This window comes from Chanos chanos, chromosome 5 (genome assembly GCF_902362185.1).
Source record: "Chanos chanos chromosome 5, fChaCha1.1, whole genome shotgun sequence".
NCBI lineage: Eukaryota > Metazoa > Chordata > Actinopteri > Gonorynchiformes > Chanidae > Chanos > Chanos chanos.
Window position 1 is genome coordinate 42802211 of NC_044499.1, and position 23202 is coordinate 42825412.

Genomic DNA, 23202 nt, shown 5'->3' on the forward strand with positions numbered 1-23202 from the left:
CCCTGGGTAGGTGAAGGACATATTTTACAAACAAAACCATATCCCTTAGATAAATTCATCCATTTCTTATGGTACTACATCATCGGCCCTCTCGATGCTATAACCATCATATTGTATGAGGAGATCTGCATGCACTGTTTTTCTTTAAACCAAGCATAAAGTAGTAAGTTATACAGAGAGTTGTCAAAGCTGGTGTTTTTCACTGGCTTCCATTTGAGTTCATTAGTTTTTTTTTTTCTCTGAGCATCTTGGTGCAAAGACAGTCTTGAAGAGAAACCTCATGTGACAACATAACTTTTTTTTTTTTTTTTTTTTTTGGCCATATGCCGATATCTGCTTGTAATTTGCTTCAGTACACAGGCTAAGAAGGATTTTACACTCTGTGAGAATGCTTTCACTTTTTTTGAAGAAAAAGAATACAGGAGAAAAAAAAAGAGGAATCCTGCAGTGATAAACACTGTACTGAATACTCAGCTTCAGTCTGGATACAAACACAACATAATAACTCTCATGTTTTCCAAAGTCCATCAGTATAAGAAAACCTACAACCCTCTGACATCACACTGCTATCATATCTAATTCAGAGCCTCCTACTTCATGTCAGTCAGGAAAGCACACATCAAGATTTAATGTTAGTGACAGGTTAGTGATTGCAATCCAGAGTAGCTGAATAACATTTTAAAAATGATTTTGTATTATTTTATTTCTATCCATCTTTAAAGTAAAAAGGATGTCATTCAACTGAGTAGGCCAGATATTTCTTTAACTTTTCATTTTTCGTGTACAGAGGTGGAATATTATTGAACAGTTTACCATTCAGTCAACACATACACACATACAGACAATTAATAATTATTAATGTTTCATTATTAATAATTATTAATGGCCATAATACACCAGACCTGACAATGCGACACATTTTTTGCTGTTAAAACGGTTTCATTTCATTTACAACCAAATGGTCAAAACTGGCTTTTTTGTGTTTTTTTTTTCTTTTAAAGAGCGTGAGTGTACATGATTACAACAACAAATATGGTATCCAGAGTCAACACCTATGGGACAAACTTCCCAGTATTCTCCTACTGTCAATGTTCCCATCTTATTATATCAAAATTACTATGATAATCATTGTCACTATAGAAAACTGTGGACATAATGCTTTTATACCTCATAGTATTTACAAGATCCAATTTTTGGGACTGTGATTCTAAATGTCTATGAATTTGGACAGGTAGCTTTACACCTCAAATGTGACCGGGTAATATATGAAAACAAATGTTTTTGTACATTAATCTCATGCATTGGAGGAACTCCCCTAGACACAAATATTATTATAAAGATAATTGGAACAACAGAGAGAGAGAACTTTTTTTTTTAAACACATACACACACGCATACACACATACATACACACACACAGACCCACTCTCACACTTGTGTAAGTGTGAGAATGGGAATAAATCGTTTGAGATTATAAACATTCTGTTTTGACGCATGTACATGTCCATAAGTATTCTCATCATCGTCCAATAGAAATCTAAACAGCATGGCATCCCTTTAAGACTACTTAAAGGCAGTGGTGATTTTCCAAGCCAGTTTTGTTTTGTCTTTTTTTTTTTTAACACTTACAAAAAAAAAAGATTTAAAAAAATTACAACATCCAACAATAAAATAAAAATGTTAAAACAATAAAGATGTGCTATCTCGTGTTCTCTCCCAATTACTTAAAATGCTCTAAGACAAATCTGACTGAAATTATAAAACGCGACTGGCTACTCCCCAGGACTCACCCCCACCCTCACTTCATCCGGTCTAAGAGTAGGAGAGGTGTGATCCATTTGAGATGTGAGATGTGACAGAGGTACTCCTGCTCAAGACCCCGTCACCCCCACCCGAACCCCCCGGGCCCCCCCCAGACGCCGTTCTGCGTAAGGGTTGGGGGCTGTTTCTTAGTGCCATCAAACTCGGGCCCCGCACCACCAGGCCCCCGCCTCCGCCTCCATACACCCCCTGAGAGGAGGAAGATTGGTTGGAGGAAGAGGAAGAGAGGGAGATAGAAGGAGGAGCAGGTGGAGGAGGAGGGAGGAGAGCGAGGGACTGGGAGGAGGAGCGGGAAGGGAGGTGGTGAGGGAAGGCATGGGGGTGTGCCATGTCCCCCCTGCCCCCTGCCCACTCCCTCTCTTTCTCTCGCTCCCTCTCTCTATCCCTCTCTCTCTCCCTGTACAGCTGTGGTGTGCTCTGGTGGTGGTAGTGCTGCGGCAGGTGATGGCGGTGATGGTGGGAGGATGAGGATGAGGAGGAAGAAGAGGAAGATGAACGAGAGGAGTGATGGACGGGCCCGTCTCGTCCCAGGCCCAAAGCATGGGCGGATGAAGATGACGACGTAGATTCAGCTCTGCTGGGGCCCCTGCGGGAATGTGGATGGGCGCCTCCAGCGTGGCTCCAGTGACTGGAGGAGCGAGGGGTTTGACCGGACGGGTAACCCTGCTTTGGGTAGGCCTCGGAAGGGATGCCAGTCAGAGCCAGGCTACTGAAGCCCAGCCGAAGGCTCTCCGAGTCAAAGGCCTCGATCTCACAGGCCTGGCGCTCCAACAGAGATCTGATCCGCTCAGAGCGCTCATTCTGCAGTGCCAACATCTCCTCCTCTATCTATAGAGACGGAGAAAATTTTTTAAAAAAAAAACACCTTGAGAATAAACTTATACTCGAACATTAAGAAATGCCAACACTCCACAGACACATACACTCTTCAATGCTATTCGCTAAGAGTTACTAGACACTGAGTCCTTTAGGGCTTCCTTTACATTTATGCACACCCACACACAAACTCTCCTACCCTCTGCTCAAGCAGGGCTCTGCGTATGGACACCCTTTGCTCCAGGTCTTTGGCCTCTCGCTCATGCTGGGAATCGGTGTGGATCTTGATCTTGCTCTGGTAAGCATTCAGTAGCTCCAGCTCCTGTTGCAGTTGCATTCGCAGTGCCTGGTATTCTGCTTCCTGTGTCTCATCCAAACGCAGCTACAGAGAGTGTTGCCAAAGTCAAAAAGTCAGTGAGGAACAGCCAAGCAAACGGACAAACTAGTCTCCTAAAAGGTGAGAGGGACATGCTGGGGGTGTAGCAGGTGGAATCGGGGACGTGGTTCATGGTGCATTTGATGTTTTGATTTCCTTACCATTCACACCTAAACCCAAACTCAAAAACTCCACAAAAGCATCACATTCTTGTCTCTGCTCCTTCATGAGCACTGTTATAGATCGGCACCTTTTTGGGTGACAACACAATGAAAGAGACACTTTCAAGACTGCTCACACCCATACAGTCTTACAAAGGATCAGTGCAAATGAAGTAAAGCAAAGCGAGACATCAAGAAGCTTCTCTAGTGTTTTGGCATTGGATGCTAGTGTGATCGCCATGATGTTAGTCATGTTTTTGAGTTGGGGGGGGGGGGGGGGGGGGGGGGGTCTTGTCTGGGAGATAAGGTGATGAGGATTGGAGCAGAAATTGTGAGTGACGTGTCCTTGCCTTACTCACAGCCTGTGTGGACAGCATGTCATTGATGGAGTGGTCGTACTGCTCGGCCAAGATGGCGAGCTTGCGGGTCTGCTCGTCTTTTAGACGCTTCAGGACGGCTTTGTGGTCTGACTTGGGCGTGTTCTCCAGCAGGTGGTTTCGGAGGGCCTTGTACTGACGGGTCTGGATCTTACACGTGTCTTGGAATTGACGCTTTATCTGCAGCTCTTTGGACTAAAGTAAGGGAAGAGGTAATGGGCAGAAAGCAAGAGTGAAAGAGTTGTGAAAAGAAGAATTTAATTTAAGGAAGGAAGGAAGAAGAGCTTGTAAGGAGGGCTGTTAATGAGTTAAATGAACCTGTGTGTGTGTGTGTGTGGCTCACTCTTTAAGGGAGGAAAAAACAGAACCTTTAGAAGGAATCTACTTTTTATTTGTAGACTCACTGCAGCTCATTCTCATTCAAGTGGTACACTATTTGTCTTTCAGTGCATTTAGCGTGATGAAGCTCTACATTCAAACATATGTCCTAATTAAGACCAAAAATTTCACCATTGAAAATAAATTACATGATATATTTAAATTGTGCCCATACCCACTTTATTCCGTTAACCTTAAATTGGAAAATATGTAATGCTGTTGGAAAATTCATTTCTCTTCCGGCTGCTGGTATTTTGAACAAGTTTCTCTAAACATCAGTTCATGTTCAACATTTCTGACCTGTGTCCAGTGATCTCGAAAACCCCACAAAAATCCAACTACACTGCATGTGTGTCAGTCATGCCTGCGTAAACTGAATTTGGGATGGTTGGTGAAAAATAAAGAGATGATATACAAAGAGGCCAAGACAACATGAGGAAAAGAGTAACGATGATTAAAAAAAATCAAGACAAAAACGAAGAACAGAAATAAACTGAACAAAAGACAATCATTTTAACGAAAAAGAAAATTTATTTCTGAAACATGAATGTGACAAAGAAATACTGTATGCACATCCACATAAACAATAGCCTTCAATCAGTGCACACACGCTCACGCACACACACACAGACACACACACACACACGGATGAGGATGAAATGAACAGAATGGCCTCAAATAAAGGTATGCAGTACAAAACATAAATACTGCAAATATATTTCTCATTTAAAATTCTGATGAGGTTCACACATACAAGACGGAACACACAGAACATAAATAAACAAACACACAAAACAAAAAACTTAAACACAAGAAAACAGGTTGAAATTACATTCAGCATGAGCAGACGCAAATGCTAATTTATCCAAATTTGTATCAGAATGGTTTGACAGAGAGGGGTATCAACTCACAGAAAACAAAGAAAAACAAAACAAAACACTTAAACATAAAATTCTTCTTTGGTCAAATTTGCCTCATCTGAACTATAATGTTCCCTCAATCTCTGTCATTTCTATGAATAACTTCAGTAGACAGTAAAGACATTATGTGAAATGTCTGGATATTTTCCACCTATCTAAGGTAAATAAATAGCAAAAACACAAAAAGAACCACTTGCTTTGAATTTTCATGGTCTCTTAATTGGTAGGGATTTTATAGCAGTGCAAGTCAATCAGGAATCAAACTTGTTATTCCACTCTGTGATGTACATTTCAATGGCTTCATTTTTCTTTGGTATGGATTTTGCGTTCTTAATGTCAAAATCTACGACTCACTCAAGGGATTGTCTCAACAGCTTGAAATGATGTATGCTATGCTCTACTTTAAAGTTTATAAAATATTGATTTAAAAAAAATTATAATAGTGCCATTCAGATACTGAGAAATAAAACTACTTCTGATATTAAGAAATTCTCTGTTGTAGAATAGTGAACAGGCAGGTTCTGTACTGTCAAGTAAGTATTATTCAAAATAGTAATGTGTGTTTACATGGTAAATCCTTCTCAATAAGTTATTGTAAAAGTACAATAACAATGATATCTGTAAAAAAAAAAAATATATAAATCCTTAACTACTTTATCTAGTTTAATTATTCCATCTTCAGCATCGGTTAAGAAATACAGTTGTGTGAAAATGGTCCTCTATTAAACACCATCTCTCTAAAAATAAAACAGTATGTTACGCTGTGAGGTTTGGCAAGTACATGAGTTCGCTATGCTTATAAAATCTATCCATGCTTATAGTTCACAATCAAGAAGTGAAATTAACTGTTAGGTATTAAATACTATTGGCCAGACCCTGACATGAAATACGTCAATTTAGTTTTGTGCAAATGCTCCATTGGTGCCTTAAGACGACTTGAGTGAGAATTTTTACTCAATCGTGTATTTCTAAACCTAGGCCAGTGTGTCACTCTCAGAATGAGAAAACAAACAAACAAAAAACAAAAAAACAGGAAAAAGAAAAAGAGAAGTAAACGGTTTCTACTTCCAGTTAAGAGCAAAGGCCTCAATTCAGTCAACTCACTTCACCAGGAATCACATGCCCTTATTTTTGGCCAACTCACTGGCCGAAAAAAAGGAAAAGACATCATATTACTCCCTGAAAATCGTCTCAGTTTCAAAGCTGATTGGTACAGAAGCAACACATCTGTAGATGTCTGTATGTTTCTTGCTTTTGGACAAAAAAATGTTGTTATTTGATTTGTAGTTTGTACACGTAAAATAATATGGGAGTCGGTGTACTGATGACAGCAGTGCTAATGGGCTTCCACGTGGTTAGCAGCATGCGTTCGACAAATCTGCAGCGACGGTTGAGTGAAACGTGCCATAAACATGCTGTATTTAAAGCAAATTTCAGTATAGTTGATCTTCAATAGCAGGGTCTCCACTGGGTTTTCAATGTCAAGTAATTTAGGTCGTTCCAAGTTTCTCTGCGGAACAACAACTATTGCACTGATTCAAATAAACGTAGTGTCACGGGGTCAAACAGCATAAAGCTTTTACATACTACTTTAACGTTCACAGTTTGCACTGGGGTTTAAACAGCCTCTGACCAATGCAGCTATGGCTTTAACATAAGGCCTATGTTGACTTTCACAGACATCCGTTATAAAACTAGCCCTGCTTCAGCAGCGCCTTGCCAACTTCATGCCTGAAATCATAAGACTTCTACAAAACACATAAAACAGGATTGCACAAACATGGTCTTAACAATAACCATAAGACATATTTTCCTCTTACTATTTAAGAACAAAATTCAATCATACAAATACAAAAAAAAAAAATGAAAAACTTTTACAAAAAGCACAATATTGACTTAAGCTTCACTGGACAACAGACAGTGAAAATACATGTAGGATGAACAATACATGAAGAGTGAGTTTCTAAACCTCAGCATGCATAGGCATACACTGTGGCTATGAACAAACACAAACAGATTTACATCTGCTGGTTGAGGCTAAAGGAAAAGAAGGTGGACTCTGTGACTGGGCAGGCCAGAAAGAACAAAACAAAGGATGCACTCCACAGATGCACACACTCACGCACGCACACACACACACACACACACACGCGCACACACACGCTACAAATGAAACGGCGCTCTCAGAAAGCGACCGCACCGTTCTTTCACGCCTCGTTTTCTCACTTTTTTTTTTTTTCTTCCTTTCATCCCTTCTCTCCCTCTCTCTCTGTCCCAGCCCCCACCTTCCTCCTACGTCTATCTCCAGGGAACCACTTTTCCCCTCAAATGCCTCCCAGAGGCCGTTCTCCTCAACCCGCTCTCCCACCTCCCTTCCTCCCTGTACAATCTCTCTCTTTCTCTCCTCCTCCTCTCCCGCTCTCTCCTCTCTCTCTCCCTGCGTGTCTGTTCCCTGACTCTTCTGGGTAAAAGTCTGGGCAGCCTGCTGGGTTTCTCCTTTCGTAAAAGGCCAAAGGTCCTCAGTTTGCTCAGGTAACTCTGAGGCAGCTCTCTCAGTACGCGACCTGCTATCTTCAGCACTACTGAGTTAGCCAGGTCTGCCAGGACCCCTAGGGGCCGTCTGACAAAGCGCCGTCCCCACAGGAGACACCTGGACATCAGGACAGCGCGTTTGCTTTGGGACTGGTATTCGACGGAGAGGGACTTTAAGGGCACGGGGATTCGGGACTGGCGCACGCCCCAGTTCCGCCCGGCCTTGGGAAACATATCATAGAGGTTCCGTTCGGTGAGACCACCCAGGAGGGACTGGCAGACGGTGAACAGGGGTTTAGGCATGCGGAAAAGGATGCGCATCCAAAGGCGTCTGAGTTTTCTTGGGGCGTTCTGGAGGAAGACTCGAGCTGGCCGTACAACCAGCACTACAAGCAAGTAGAGGGTGAGGAACAGGGAGGGTGAGCTGAGGAAAGGGGCAGATACCAGGGCTACGGGGACATAATAGAGCCCCAGGCTTACTGAGAGGCCCATACTGAACACGCCTGAGCCCCACAGAGTGAGAGAGAGGTAGGTGGAGAGAGACAGAGAGCAGCAGGACCGAAGGAACAGATAAGAAAAGAAGAGAGCCAGGAAGGCAAGCTCCGCGGAGAGGAGGATAGAGGAAAGAGAAGGAAGAGGGGGAGAGCGGCGGAGAGAGAGGAGGAAGACGGAGAGAAAAAGAAGGGTGGGCACGGATGGTTGCGCGGCGGCAGAAAGGGAGAGGACAATACAGATGGCGTGAGAGAAAAGACAAGGTAGGGAGGGCGGCGTAGACGTCGGGGAGGGAGGAGGAGAAGAGAGAGGAGGGGGCTCCAGTTCCTCTAGGGTGTCCGGGAAATAGAATTCCGAAAGCTCGTCCGTGTCCTGATCCCGCAGCCGTCGCTCGAGGGCGGGAGTGGGAATTAACTCTGACGGGCAACCGTCGGCCACACCCCTGTCCTCCTCCCCTTCTTCCTCTGTCTCTATCTCAGTTTCACTCTGCTCCCCGTCCTCGACCTCCTCTTCCCACATCACACCCTCAACCTGTCTTTCATCCCCAACACTCTCATCCTTATCTTTCTCCTCCTCCTCCTCCTCCTCCTCCTGGGCTCCCTCACCAACAATCTCTGGGTCTCCCTTCAAACTCCTGACTATTTTAGCACCAAATTCTTTCTGTCCATCAATCTGATCATCCCCTTTGGCATTTTCTTGTTCTGTTATCAAACCCTCTACCTCTTTTGTCTGTCCTTCACTGAATTCATCCCTATTTTGGTCTATAAGTGGCTCTGAAAGGCTTTCTCCTATGTCTCCACTCAGAGTCTCATTCTCTCTACCAATTTCTTCAACTTCACGACTTTTCACGGTTCTGTCGTGCTTTTCACTTTCACGCGCGCCTTGACTAACAGCACCAGGCTCTTCGAATAGATCGCCCTCCTCCCCTTTCGCGACTTTTCCCTCCTCCTCTTTCTTCTCCTCTGTTTCCCCTGGTCCCCCCCTCTCAACGCCCACCCCTTCTGAATCAGTCTCCACCCCATCTCTCTCAGGCCCCTCCCCTTCTCCAGTGTTCTCAGTGTTGTCACAGTCACTCACTCTCAGGCTCTTGGGCTGCTGGCGGACCTCCATGGCATGTTTCTGGCGGAGCTCTTGCTCGCGACGCTTGTTGTACTCCATTTGATTGGTCAGCTCGGTCTGGTGCTGCGTGCGGATGAGCTCAGCCCGGGTGCGCTGCACCAACGCCAGCTGTCGGAATTCCAGCTCCTGAGTGGACTCATGATGCCTCAGCAGCATGGCACATTCCAGATCCTTCAGCGTCTGCTTCTTATTCAGCTCCTACACACACACACACACAAAAAAAAAAAAAAACCAGAGGGTGAGAGACAGAGAGGGAGGACGAGAAAAAGACATGCAAATGGAGGCATAAATTCAGCACATTAGCAGTCATTTGAATTGTTCACATCAAAAAAATGGAAAAATCTGAGACAAAAAAACCCAAACAAACAAGACGCCAAACAAAAAACCAACAAACAGAAAGCCGTACAAAAACGGATCAACGCTCATTGTCACCAACTTGAAAAGGAACAGTTGCTTTGCAGATATAATTGAAAAGATATATCTGCAAAGCACATGTTGCACCTTCCATAAGGCCATAGCGTGTAACCACAGTACCTCTCTCAGAAGGTCTTGTTCCAGGTTGTGTCGTGCCAACAGCATCTTCCTCTTGTACTGTCGACACTGCAGGTCATAGTATTGCCTCTGTCGCCGTAACAACCCTGCCTCCTCTTCCGCCTGGAGCTGCTGCAAGCACTCCTTCTGCTGTACCAGCCACTCCTGCTTCTCCCGCTTTGGTGTGGACTGATTCTCATTCAGCTCCTATCCAAGGGGGCAAAATTGACCAATCAACTCCACATCAGAGACAGGTTACTACATCCACCTAACTTCTGCTGTGTTGGGCAAAACAAAAAACCCCCAAAAACAAACCCACACTCAGATTCTCAAGGTGAATCCAAATGTCTGTTCATGTAGAGACAGAGTAGGAGCAAGACACGCAATACACTGAAGACTTGTACACTGAAGTTTTTAGTAACAGGTTACAGAAAGAGAGAGAGAGAGAGAAAGGCTGTGTGAATCAGAGGGTGAGTGACTGAGCGTGTGAGTGAACCTCTTTAAGTTGCTCTTTGCGTTGTCTATACTGGCGTTTCTGAGATTCCAGGAGAGTGGTCAGCTCCTTCTTTTGCTGAGTCAGTATGTGCTGTTGGAACTTCTTCTCCTCAGTCGTACAATTTTTCACCTAGAGAGAGATAAAAAAGAAAAGAGAAATGAGTCAGTTGCGATCAACAGAGATAGAGAGACAATTCGTGGATTTAAAAAAAAAAAAAAGCTCTCAATCACCATCCAGCTTCCTGTCTTTCCACTTACCTCCTTCTCCAGGATGGCCTGTTGTTTCTTGTTCAGCTTGTCTGCCTCACTGCCGAAGTTGTTTTTCTGGGTCTCCAGCTCTTTGTCTAGTCTGAGCTGATGTTCATCCATTTCCGCTTTCAGTTTGTTCTCCAGGGCCATGAGCTGTTTCTGGTGCTGCCTCCTCATGCGTTTGTATCCTGACATCTGCTCCCTCAGCGCTGAGCCCTGCTCGTGTTCCTGAATCTGACGGGTGACCAGAGACGCCGTTCGGATGGTGGCAAAGTGATCCCGGCCCCGGTGGCCGCGGCGACGGCCCCCGGAAGGGCCCTGCTGTTGGGAGTCCACCTCCGGCTGGTAAGGGTCGTCATAGATGTTATCATGGCTCTGAGAGGGAAAAAAAGGGAGAAAAAGGACATTTTTTTTGTCTGGAGCTCCGATCACGGGTACACACACACACACACACACACACACACACACGAATGCTGCTCAAATCTAACAAACAGGAAGAGAGACACACACACTGACCAGGGGTTTGTGCAGTACGGAGCTGTTGGAGGTGACCGTGTGTTCACCCTCTTGCATCATGGCCATCTCTCCGCTGTCATCTGAGCCGTCTGCCAGGCTGTTCACCGATGAACTCTGGGAGCTGGCACTGATTGACATTGAGGGCAGCGAATGGGAGCTTTCCATGCTGTTCACCGTGCCAGTCCGCAACATATACTGTTCAACATCCTGTCAGGAAAGGGGCGAAGGTCAAAGCCAGGGGATGACGATATAACTCCTCTCCAACAACATAACCTGTCCTCATACAGTACTAGAAACTGCAGACAAAAGTAAAATAAAACTGTGCAAATTTCAATGACATATTACATAAACCTTTCAAAACTGTATTTGGCTTTTAGGTCCAGAGTTCCAGTTATACAAATCTATTTTTGAGCACAGATCAAACAGACAGAGAGCCATTACTGCGACAAAACAGTATTCAAGCACACTCAAGCACAAAACAAAAATAAATAATAAAAAAAAAAGCTCAGGTACTTTATGTTAAAACATTAGCTGAGGTACAGCTGAGAGGCATGTCCACTGACAAATATATCTTTCCAACTACTAAACATTCAGCCACTGCTTCACTACTCCCTAAAGAATTAGGCATTTCTACAGGAGCACTCTAAAAAAAACACTAAAACAGTAAGTACCCGGTACATGAGAACAGAAAATAGCAGAGGGGAGAAAAACTATAATCCTAAGTTAAAGAATGTAAAGTTACTACTGTGAATTCCTCCAGCAGTTTCAAAATGAGGGCCTGGGTTGGAAAACCGACCGTGGTTCTTAATCAGCACTTGTTAAGGTTTGACATGCAGATTGGGCAGTGACTAAAGCCACGGGCAAAAGGGGACCACCGACCTCCTCTTCCTCGGCACCCTCTGGGGCTGGACCGTTGTGTGTTTCCTGGAAGAGGATTTTCTTCATCTTTCTGTACTGCAGGTTATCTAGCTCCCGCACTGCATCCTTAGTGCGGGCGATCAAATCCATCACCACAGTCATTGGACGCTCACGACACAGGAAATGATGCTGAAAGAACGTGTGTGTGTGTTAGTGAGAGAGAGGGGGAGAGAGAGAGAGAGAGAGAGAGAGAGAGAACGAAAGTGAGAAGGATAAACACTTTAGCACTGCATATGTGAAATACATGCTGGAGCGTTGAGAGCTGTGGTTGACTAACGGAGCTGTGTCCATGCATTTCACTCCTACATGCTTTTGTGCCTCAGAGCTTTACCTTGAGCAGCACGTCAGAGGTAGGTCTGTCCTGGGCAATCTTTTGCAGACAAGAGTCTACAAAGTTACGGAAGTAATCCGACCTGAAAAAAAAACAAATCACCATTAGTTGGGAAATGGTGAGTGCAACAGAAAAGAGAGTGCATCAGAGCGTAAAAAAAAAAAAAAGAAAAAAAGAAAAGAAAAAAAACCCGACAAAATCCAGTCTAAAGTTAGGCAGACCAAACAAGCTTCACATTGGATCAGTTTAAAAGAACAAAACACAAAGTGGCACAGAGACAGAGGTGGAGATGAAGGAGAGAGAGAAAGCACAGGAGGACACTGAGGCTTCACTCACCAGTGATTGGACTGCAGGACTGGGCTCTCGTTCTGGGCGATGTGGTATAAGGCACTCATAGCATTCATGTTAAACAAGGGAGGCTTTCTCTCCGCTAAAAAGCCAATTCAGACACATGGTTTAGAGGGTGCCATCAAAACAAAATCTTATTACATTCATTTGCTCACTTGCTACGCAAGCGGCCACCCGTAAAAAGAGGAGCATGCCAGGAAAGAGTCGTCCCATGTCTAGAAACTGTCTCCTTGACTCACCCAGTTCTATGCAGGTGATGCCGAGCGACCACACGTCCACCTTCCCGTCGTACTGGCCCTCATCCATGGCCAGGATCACCTCTGGAGCCATCCTGAACGGCACAGCAGCGTACATCAGTCACTCCAAGCATCAGCACATAAACCATCTTCACTGCTTTTAACGGGTCATATTTTACATTTCATCTGGACTGAGCCTCAGTGGTATAACTGTCTCACCAGTAGGGCGTGCCCACAAAAGAGTTGGCAGGGGCAACGATGGAGGCGGAGCCAAAGTCTCCCAGTTTAACCTGCCCAGGTTCTGTCAGTAGGATATTTCCTGCCTTTACATCCCTGAGAGGGTGGGTGGGTGGGTAAAGAGACAGACACACAGGGGGAGAGAGATAGAGAGAGAGACAGATAGACAGAGAGAAGCATAGAGAGATAATACCAGAGAGACAGAGAGAGGTAGACCCATTAATTCCTGCACAGAACCTGCTCCAACAGCAACATGACTAAGAAATACTTAAGAAGCATTTATATGGATTCATAATGCATACTGCAACCTCCAACAAACAGTCAGGTAGCTCCAGGTAAAGTGTCAGAAATGTATGACTGTCGAATGTGATGTTCAATGATGCACAGACACAAACCTGTGAATCATGTTGTGCGAGTGAAGGTATACCAGGCCCTGCAATGCACCATGGATAATGGCTGCTATTTCTACTTCTTGTAGGGGTTTCTTGTGAACTGAAAAGGAAAGAAAGAGAGAGAGGAGAGAAGATAAGTTCAAAGTTCTGAAGAGCTTAAACTAAGCTTCAAAAGCTTTTTTTTTTCTTAAATAAATGCAAATCTGCACTGAGTTAACGATAACAAAATCGTCCGTGGATCATGTCTCAATGTCTCACCACAGCTGGCTTAGAGCAAAAATGAATATAAACACGAGTAAAATATGAAGTTAAGCGGTTAATGTTCTACAGTTTATTAATAAGCACTGATGCGTTTTCAAATGAAACAGTGCAACCCTTTAAAAGCTGACACCTAGACAAGCATATCCCCCTGACCGGTGACTCACCTTCTAACAGGTCTGAGGCCGAACCCAAACAATACTCCATCACCAGCTAAGAGACACAGAGATGGAAAAAGGACAGACAGAAAGGTCGTGATAAGTGGGGGGGGGGGGGGGGGGATTCATCAGATGAAAAGATGCAGACAGGGACAGACATTCAAAGGGAGAGCGAGAAAAAGAGAGGCGCACTTACTGTCAGCACTGGAAGGATGTTGCATAACATAATTGCAATTGTTTTTCTTTTGCTCTTGCGAATTATTTTGGGAGATACAGACCAGAATTGGTAAAGAGGTAAGTGTAGTCTTGTACCTCGTCCTGATCAAGGCTTTTCTGTGATTGCTGTTATCATGCAGAGCGTTTAAATGTGTCTAATATTCACTAACATCGAGCCTTCCAAAATGTATAAGGGTAGAAAGCTAATTCCGATTTTTCTTTAATGCCTACCATCTTTTTATTGCTTTTTTAAACACTTAAAAGTCTTGCTTAAAAGCCTTATCATCTAATGCCTATAGAACATAACATGTCAGATGCTTAATTGTTGTGTTCAAGAAAATCTGCATTTTTTCCCCTCCCCTCACAGCAAAATCTTTTGTTGCTTTAATGAGGCAAAACAGCAAACAACTTACTCAGCCTTTAATAACACAAACTAATTCATTTTGCTCAAGACACACACACTCACCCATGCTGTGTGCTCTTTCAGGTAACATCCTCTGTATTCCACAGTGTTGGGGTGCCGTAGCTTCTGCAGGAACTTCACCTCTTTGATGATATCCTGCCATTTCTGCAGAGGCAAAACACAAGAGCAGTACGAGTGTCAGGTGTCAAGTTCTCTTCCACAAGAGCCTCAAAAAAGCTTCTATTAATATACACCAAATTCTGTCCTTAACTGTACAACAAAATGGATCTCTACATGCATGTATGTATATATGTTTGTGCATAAATCCTTGTGTTACAGGACAAACTGAATGATATTCCTGTACCCTGTGCTGCACTGTGGTAAAGCAGTGTGTGTGTGTATAAACCTCTGTGTTACAGGACAAACTGAATGATATTCCTATACCCTGTGCTGCACTGTGGTAAGGCAGTGTGTGTGTGTATAAACCTCTGTGTTACAGGACAAACTGAATGATATTCCTATACCCTGTGCTGCACTGTGGTAAGGCAGTGTGTGTGTGTATGTGTATAAACCTTTGTGTTACAGGACAAACTGAATGATAACCCTGTACCCTAGGCTGTGCTGTGATAAGGCAGTGTATGTACGAGTCCTGACCTCATTAGACTGCTTGCCACTATAGGACATCTTCTTGATGGCCACCACCTCATTGGTGCGGATGTCATGGGCCTGTGGGAAAGAGGAGACGGAATGGGAAACACGAGCAAAACAAGCAAACAAACAAACAGGTCAAAAACTTGACCTACTAGTCAAGTCTTCACAGGTCAACTTACAAAGTAGACGGCTCCGAAGCTGCCATGGCCTATCTCACGCAAGTCTGTAAAAAGCTTCTCTGGGTCCTCTCTGTAAAACAATTCAGCTACCTCTGGGTCCTTCAGACTCCCAGCCCGTGCACTCGACGGCATGGCCAGCGCCTTTATGGACACACAAACACACACACACACACAAATTCATTAAATGGAAAAAATAAATAAATAAATAAATTTAAAAAATAAACGAGATGCAAAGTCTCTTCCCTGATGTATTAACATGGCTTTGACCCACAAAAACCTGTGCCACTTTTGATACGATTGCAAACTCAAATTCTGAGATGGAGCAGCAAGAGAAGTTTTAACAAAAATATCTGCAGTATTTTTCAGTTTCTTGCAGACACAAACACACAGACACAGACACACACACACACAAACTGACAATAATTACAGTGCCTGCCATTAGCAAACAAAACTGCAGAATCGCTCAGACCCTTACAGTCTCTATCCACCCCACAGCTCAGGTCACAGTGATAAACAGCAATTGACACAAGCATTCTTTGCAGGGAAAAAAATGTCACATGTAGAAAGGCAAACAGGCACTATCCAAATAACTGAGGGTCCCCAGGAGACTCGCATGTAAAACAAGTCAAGGTCAATTCCAATACTTACAGCATGAGACAGACATTGACTGCTATAACGGTACTGCACAGCAAAAAATTTCAGAGCAATACAGAGGATTAAAAAAAAAAAAAAGTTAAACCAATCACACATTTTACTCTATATATGGAGATGTTTGTGTGTCGGGGGGGGGGGGGAGGAGAACCGACCTATATCCTTAAACCAAACCATAAATATTTCATATGAACATCCAATTATGGTTATGAGGGACATCAACAAGCTACTGACCACTACTGTACATATAAACATGTGACTGTTCCAGGCTGATACATTAATAATGAATCAGAGTATTTACAATATAGCTGAAATGGTGCACCTGCTCAAGCTTTACGGAGACTCGTGCACAGCTTTGCCATCGTTACACTGAAAAGGCTGACATGCTTCAGCGGTAATAAACTTGTGTGGAGCTGATTCCAAACCCTAACACCAATTGGGATCAAGCTTAAATTCATAATGGAATGTGAATAACATTTCGTTAACACAGCTTCCCGAAACACCATGCATCCCGTAGAAATATATCTATAAATTGACCTGGTTCTTTTAAATGGGGTCATGAAATATATATGTAAGCCAAGACGTACAGGTTCTGGTGCAAATGCACTGCAACGCCACAATATAGTTTATGAGTGCGTGATCCATTTTTCAGAAAAATGCTACCTTGACATGTATACGTACATGTGTACAACAGGTGGAGTGCGAGAGATACGGACAGACAAGCAGATGTTGCAATTATACATTTTCAAAAACAATTCCTGTCTAGGCACTACGCCTGTGAAGCATTCATCTGAGACAATATAATCAGATACATTCTACACAATTAGCTAAAGGTAGCCAATTAACACGACCACCGCCAGAGATCCATGAAAGGTTGGTGGAACAAACACTAGAATTGCTTATGTCACAATTCAATCTCCAGTAATAGTCTCCAATAAAAGTAAAAAAGACTGCACTGCCGAGTTAACAGCAAATGATCAAGCCAAGCGGCAGTTCAGACAACAATGAATCTAGCTACTAGATGTCAGATAATCAACATCCACACAACTGCTGAAATCCGTCCTTATTGTGACATGAAGTTGATGATTTTCTCACGAGCCGACAGGCTTTTGGGCTGCCATTAACGCATCATCATGCAAAATATAGTCATGGTCGACCGCCTGCTAGCAGTGCCATCACCAGCTAGTTCTCACTTGACGGATCAATTAACCAACCTAGCGAAAGGCATTAACATTAGCTAGCATGAGCCACTCCAGACATTGACGGCAACTAACGTTACACCCGACCACTGAACGATTCCATCAAGTTAAAAACCAACATGCATCGAGGACACAAAACAAACTACACTGCACAACGCTACAGCTTAGCGTTGTCAATTTATGAAAGTAAGGTTGCAATAAATGATTTATGGCAATTTGTCCTACCGTGGTTTATGTGATCCACTGTAGCTAGCCAAAAGCTAGCTATCTGGCCTGACAAGGAAAATTTCGTTGTTTCTTCTCCGTCTTTATTCAGCATAAACGAGCAGCATTTTAAAGGAGATCAACGTGCATTTTACGTATCATTTTCTCCATTCAACAAAAAGTTTGTAATACACAAATCGAATATGGCGTGTCAATTAAACTGAACAACTAACGTTAGCCAGACTAGCAAGCCAATCCTTTTAACAGTCTAATGTGCTACCTTAGCTGGCAAGCTAAAAAGAGCTAACTACACATTATCAGCTGATTGTGAATGAAAACGGATGACAACGTTAAAGATGACCCCGAAATTCCACGACTCTTGTTCCCATTTTCATCACATTTGGACATTACATCGGTGTCATTCGTTTAGTTCGTCTCTGCCTATCAACGACATGTCCATTTCTGTTTTTCTTATTCTACCTCATCCGTTTTTTGTTCAGTACTTCATGATGGCGGAGTGGGGCGGGAGCCGGCCGGAAAACGGAAAAACCACCAAAGTGCAAATGAGCTTCTTTTAGACTGTTGTTCGGCGTGGGGCACTTGAACGTATTGATCGCCATCTGTACTTGTGGAGGTGTCGGAAATGTGAAATATTGCTAAAGAAACGGCAAAACATCGTATTTGTTTTCACCTCGCAATATTTCACAATGCTTCGCACATTGAAAAAAAAAATGCTATAAACAGTCCGTCAGCTTCACTATTTTCGAAACGTCGTCTCCAGCATGCCTTTTCTCCAGAAAATCTAGCATCATCGTGTCCATTATTAATGATCAGGTGTGGGCACTCACTAAATCACTCTCACTCACACATTCACTTAAAGTGTGTTATTGTCACAATAATTAAAATAAATATATATATTTTTTTATCACTCATTTGTATTTAACAGTATTTGCTGGCATCAGCTCACTCTTGTTTTTTGACAAAGCTGAATGTACTGGTCACAAATTAAAGTAGTGGGCGTTTTTTGATCGGATGACATGAACAGTGATCTTTATATCCTGCATTATATTTTGAAATATTTTGGATGTACCAAGAAATTACATAATATGGACAGTTCTCAAAAATGAGATTTATTGCACAAAACAGGAAGAAATGCCAAGATTACTATAATTACACTCTGTTGCGTGACATTACATTGTAATTCAGGGTAAATGACTTATGCCATAACATTTCTCAAAAAATTGTCTCTATTGTTTTTTTGTTTTTTTTTTGTAACATCACATAACATTATTATAATATTTCCATCTTATTTACTTTTACTATAAGTGCTTTTGACATTATTTTTGTCTTGGCTACGCAAAGAGAATGAAACTAGACACACAAAACCTTTTGACTCGACAGGTGTTTGTGCACTCTTAAGACTAATATGGATGAGAAGGCCATCCCATTGCTCAGGTGCAATTGATAAAATGAACAGCTACAATGTATGGACTACTTCAACTTGCATGATCTGTCATTTCTTTGACATGCTTTTATGTTTATATTCACACTTTACTATGTCTGCTTCTTCATCTTTACTCATCATAATCTTTCTTCTTTCCTGTTTCTTCATCTCCACTGCATTATTACCTGATTTTCCCTTTTCCTTTCCCTATTTCTTCTTTCTCCTGGCTCTTACATAACCTCTTCGGCCTCACTGCCAAAGTGCAACAACAAAAATAATAATGAAATCTGTGATGAAGCCCTCTGGGTCAAAGCACTGGATTTACTGTCTTATGCAAACAGATTTGTGGTTTTAGTGGTAGTCAGTTGAGTGGAATCATAAATTTACGTAATCATGATACAACAAAGAGTTGAAGGTCTCTGACATATGCATAAACATATTAGAGATGAGGCCAAAGGATGTGACTCAGAAGGTTAATAAATGTGGCTTAAAGTCATCTGCGGTGTTTGATATTCATACACTGGTATGAAGTCCATCAATATTATCCACATGCATTGATGCTTTATTTCAAGTCATATCAAAAATGGAGTTCAATAATATTTTATACTGAATGCAAAATGGCACTTCATGATGTTCGTAAGCGTGTTTATGAAATTAAGAAGGATTGTAGTGTATAATCATATTATATCTATTCAGCTGACTTATGTTATTGTTAAAGTAGTCTTGAAAATGGATAATGGGCTATAATGCAGTACATCTGACACTGGTTTCTTAACATTTGTGAGATGGGTGTGCAAAGATTTTTATTCAGAATATTCACACTCTTAAAATATTCAGGTCACATTCAGGTGACATTTTTAAGGAGTATTTTCTATAAAAGTGAAGCCTCTCACTCCTTAATATCCCATCTTAACTGAAATGGAGCATTCACAGTTTTACACATAGCAGTAATAGAGCTAATATACTGTCCGTTGTAAATGTCTGCCTCATTAAACATTTTCTGAGAATTCAAGGTTTTTTTTAGATGTCATTAAAGTCACTCCTCCCACTGTCTCCATCTCTGCATTTGCAAAGACACACACACACACACACCATACAATGGTATAAACAGAAGGACAGCCAATCAGAATTTTCAGTCAGTCAGGTTGTCCAGTGTAGTCAAGGGAAGAAGTCTAAGAGAGAGAGTGAGAGAGAGAGAGAGAGAGAGAAATAGAAAGAGAGAGAGAGAGAGAGCACTAAAGAGAGAGAGAGGAAGAGAGGATCACAGAATATCTCCAAGAAGCCTACAGACCGGGGACTTTTATGCCTCAGTGCAAAAGGAAAAGAAAGGTCAGTCGAACTTAAAAAATTTTAATAACATTTTAGTTATTTTGCCTGCAGTTTTTGTCTGAATTTACGATGTGTAATTGCAAATCGATGTGAGACATTTTGAGACATGTAAACTAATTGAATTATTGTAATGTTCAAAATGTCGTGAAATGTTTCAAATGTTTAGGTTCATTTATGGTACATGATACATTAAAATATGTTCATGATGTATTTATTCAGTTAAATGAAAACTAAGGACTACCTTTAAATAATGAAAACATTTTGTACCAGATTTCAAGACAATTAAGGACAATGACAAATTCACTGCTAAATCACTGGGCAACATAAATATTTACATTACAGGCACAAAATACAATAACATTATTTGAATCACGTACATACACATACGTACATACACACATGTACCCTGAGCAGCATAATCTCATAGAATTCAGAGCAGCTGTGTTGGTTTTTACAGTGACACGCGGAACACATAAGGACAACAGCCTCGCTCCAGGGTCTCATCTCTTCATTCCACTGGTCTCAGACTGACAGACATGACAGCCTGCATCTTCATTAGAGGAGGGAAAATCGTGAGTATAAACATTTTTACAAATAATCAGAACTGAAATACGACAGTCTGATGCTGAATCCCATTTGTAGCATGATGCTGCGATGCAATGATTACAATGAAACATACTCTTTTATCATAATCTATTGATTTGGGTAGCGATTTTTTTTTTTTGTAAAATACTGACATTCAGGTTGCATTGAAATAAAATTGAAAGAAACATTTGATATATCATATGTAGTGTTTGTAAATTAGACAATGCTGAAACCATGTGATACGATGTAAAATTGAGATGTTGTGTAAAAAGTTAAGACACTTATATTTTGTGATTCTTGAATGAATAGCATATGAGATATGACGTTAGTCAAAGCTGCTTTGCATTACAGTGAGGCTACATGCGTTCAGATCTGTGTGTGTGTGTGTGTGTGTGTGTGTGTGTGATGTACCTCTCAGCTCCACTTAACCTCTCTGTCCCTTAATCTGATAATACTCTAACCTCTCAGATACATTCATTTAATAATGCCTTTATGTTTTAAAAAGCAAATGGCTATGGGGCAACATTACAAACGGATTATTTTCAACATAGGTTTGTTAATTCTCAGTCATTTTTTAGTTTTTATCTCCTTTTGTTTTAGGTTTATTATTTTTTAAAACGGTCATTTTGAACGATTTAGAGGAGAACTACAAGTACAATGTATTCACATTAAGGACATTTTGTTTTGCAGGACAGAGAGCTGGCTGATGATGAGATTGAAGGTAAAAAAAAAATTACTAAATTTTAATGCTCACGATATTTATTAACATGATTTTTTAAGCTGAAATGGAAAATATCAAGAAAACACTGAGGTCCAAACTTATTGTTGTTGAGTCTCTAACATTCTGAAAAAGTGTAACAACCTAATTCAATATATTTTTCTAATTCAGTGGTGTATTGTTACTACTTATTTGCATTATATTTATGTACATGAACCGTAAATATTGAAGAAGGTGTACCTGCACAAAAGCTGCTTTGAGATCATCTCTGTAACCAAAAAAAACCCACTTCGGTATATGAGCCTCATTTTGCTGGTCGATTCTTCAAGGTCATCACACTTGTTTGAAACCCATGACTAATTACAGATCGACGTGAACAACTACTTTTTTATTTCATTGCCTTTTGGGAGACATCAGTATCTCGCTGGCATTTAGAGAATTCTTGACATCTTTTAAAACCTAGTGCCCCATTAGCATGCATTACTGTACATTCACTGTTCTGTGTCTTGTCTTGGTTTTTACAGAGCTTCGTGAGGCATTTGATGAGTTTGATAAGGATAAAGATGGGCTGATTAGCTGTAAGGATTTGGGAAACCTGATGAGGACCATGGGTTATATGCCAACAGAAATGGAGCTGATTGAACTGAGCCAGAACATCAACATGAACTGTGAGCATAGTATACATTCATACAAGAACACACACCGATTTCAGTGCATGCAGAAGTACAGCCAGTCACACACTCTCTATAAGACAAGTTTTCAGTTTAAAGTTTACAGACGAAAAAAGAAGTCATTCTAAATTCTGAGACAAATGGCAAGTATATTAATAAATCTCTCTCCCTCTCTCTCAGTGGGAGGCAGGGTGGACTTTGAGGACTTTGTAGAGCTTATGGCGCCAAAGCTGCTTGCAGAGACTGCGGGGATGATTGGTGTGAAAGAGCTGAGAGATGCCTTCAAGGAGGTGAGTGGATTGAGCTGAAAAATTTGTTGTGACTAGTTTCCTCCGGGAAAGACTAAGGATCAGCTTTTGATCCAGAGGATACCCATACAAAATATTTGTGTCCTTATCAGCTGTACCATCCCTTAAGTGAAGAACTGTCAATCTCATTCTTTCTCTCTCTCTCTCTCTCTCCCTCTCTCTCTCTCTGCTCTGCTGCAGTTTGACATGGATGGGGACGGCGAGATCACCACAGAGGAACTGCGCAGTGCCATGACTAAGCTAATGGGTGAACACATGAGTAGAAGAGAGATTGACGCCATTGTGCAAGAGGCTGACAACAACGGGGATGGAACTGTAGATTTTGAAGGTGACAACTAACATAACTCTACCTGACAAACATATGAGCAGCAAACCAAAATACAGCTCTTTTTTAATTCGGAGAGCAGCAGAAGAGAACATCGGTACTTTCAGTCACATCCATAATAGATATAAAACCACATGATATATACAACAAATCTGCAGTGTCGACTATTTGCTCATTGTTTTTTTTGTTTGTTTGTTTGTTTGTTTTTAATTATTCTTGCAGAATTTGTCAGAATGATGTCCCGTCAATGAAGAAAACAGCTCTGAAGAAAACATTTGACTACCCTAATATAAACAAAGCACAATAGTACTCAGATAGTAGTACATGTATCGCCAAAAAATCAACAAAGTGACTATGCAAATGTCTATGCAACACCCATTCTAAGACCTTTAACTGCATGCTTAATTTTGATTTCTCTGTCATTTAGGATTGGATATTTACAATTTATTCTTCAGAAATTGTACATATTATTTTAACTCATATTATTTAATTGTCTCGTGTCTATTGTGGAATAAACTCTGAAATATTTCAATGCCAATACTTGTCAATACAAATGCAATGAATGTTGGTCAAATTGAAGAACAGCCCATAAATGTCAATGAATTGTTTAAATGAACCTATTCTGCTGTGGTAATGCTAAGTTAAACTGCTATCAATG

At 41.7% G+C, this 23202-nt stretch overlaps 2 protein-coding genes across 3 annotated transcripts; one reads left to right on the forward strand and one right to left on the reverse strand.

Moving 5' to 3' along the window:
• Positions 1 to 1812: 1812 nt before the first annotated feature.
• taok2b (TAO kinase 2b) lies at positions 1813 to 17303 on the reverse strand. 2 transcript variants are annotated; one of them, XM_030773590.1, is made up of 19 exons: positions 17186 to 17303; positions 15111 to 15251; positions 14935 to 15006; positions 14344 to 14445; positions 13671 to 13716; positions 13249 to 13345; positions 12836 to 12949; positions 12620 to 12711; positions 12369 to 12462; positions 12033 to 12114; positions 11663 to 11830; positions 10784 to 10990; positions 10277 to 10642; positions 10020 to 10148; positions 9527 to 9730; positions 8951 to 9190; positions 3534 to 3746; positions 2837 to 3019; positions 1813 to 2649 (listed from the first exon to the last, which is right to left on the reverse strand). In XM_030773590.1, the coding sequence occupies exons 2-19, from the start codon at positions 15240 to 15242 to the stop codon at positions 1813 to 1815; spliced, it is 3378 nt and encodes a 1125-aa protein (XP_030629450.1). In that variant the 5' UTR covers positions 15243 to 15251; positions 17186 to 17303. The 2 variants fall into 2 exon arrangements, with proteins under 2 accessions (XP_030629450.1, XP_030629449.1); XM_030773589.1 differs by lacking the exons at positions 1813 to 2649; positions 2837 to 3019; positions 3534 to 3746 and having other exon boundaries at positions 5605 to 9190.
• Positions 17304 to 20470: 3167 nt separating this feature from the next.
• Positions 20471 to 22795, forward strand: cabp5a (calcium binding protein 5a). The gene is made up of 6 exons (XM_030773591.1): positions 20471 to 20509; positions 21213 to 21243; positions 21765 to 21908; positions 22092 to 22201; positions 22400 to 22547; positions 22767 to 22795. Exons 1-6 carry the CDS (start codon positions 20474 to 20476, stop codon positions 22793 to 22795), a joined length of 498 nt encoding a protein of 165 aa, XP_030629451.1. The 5' UTR covers positions 20471 to 20473.
• The last annotated feature ends 407 nt before the right edge of the window (positions 22796 to 23202 follow it).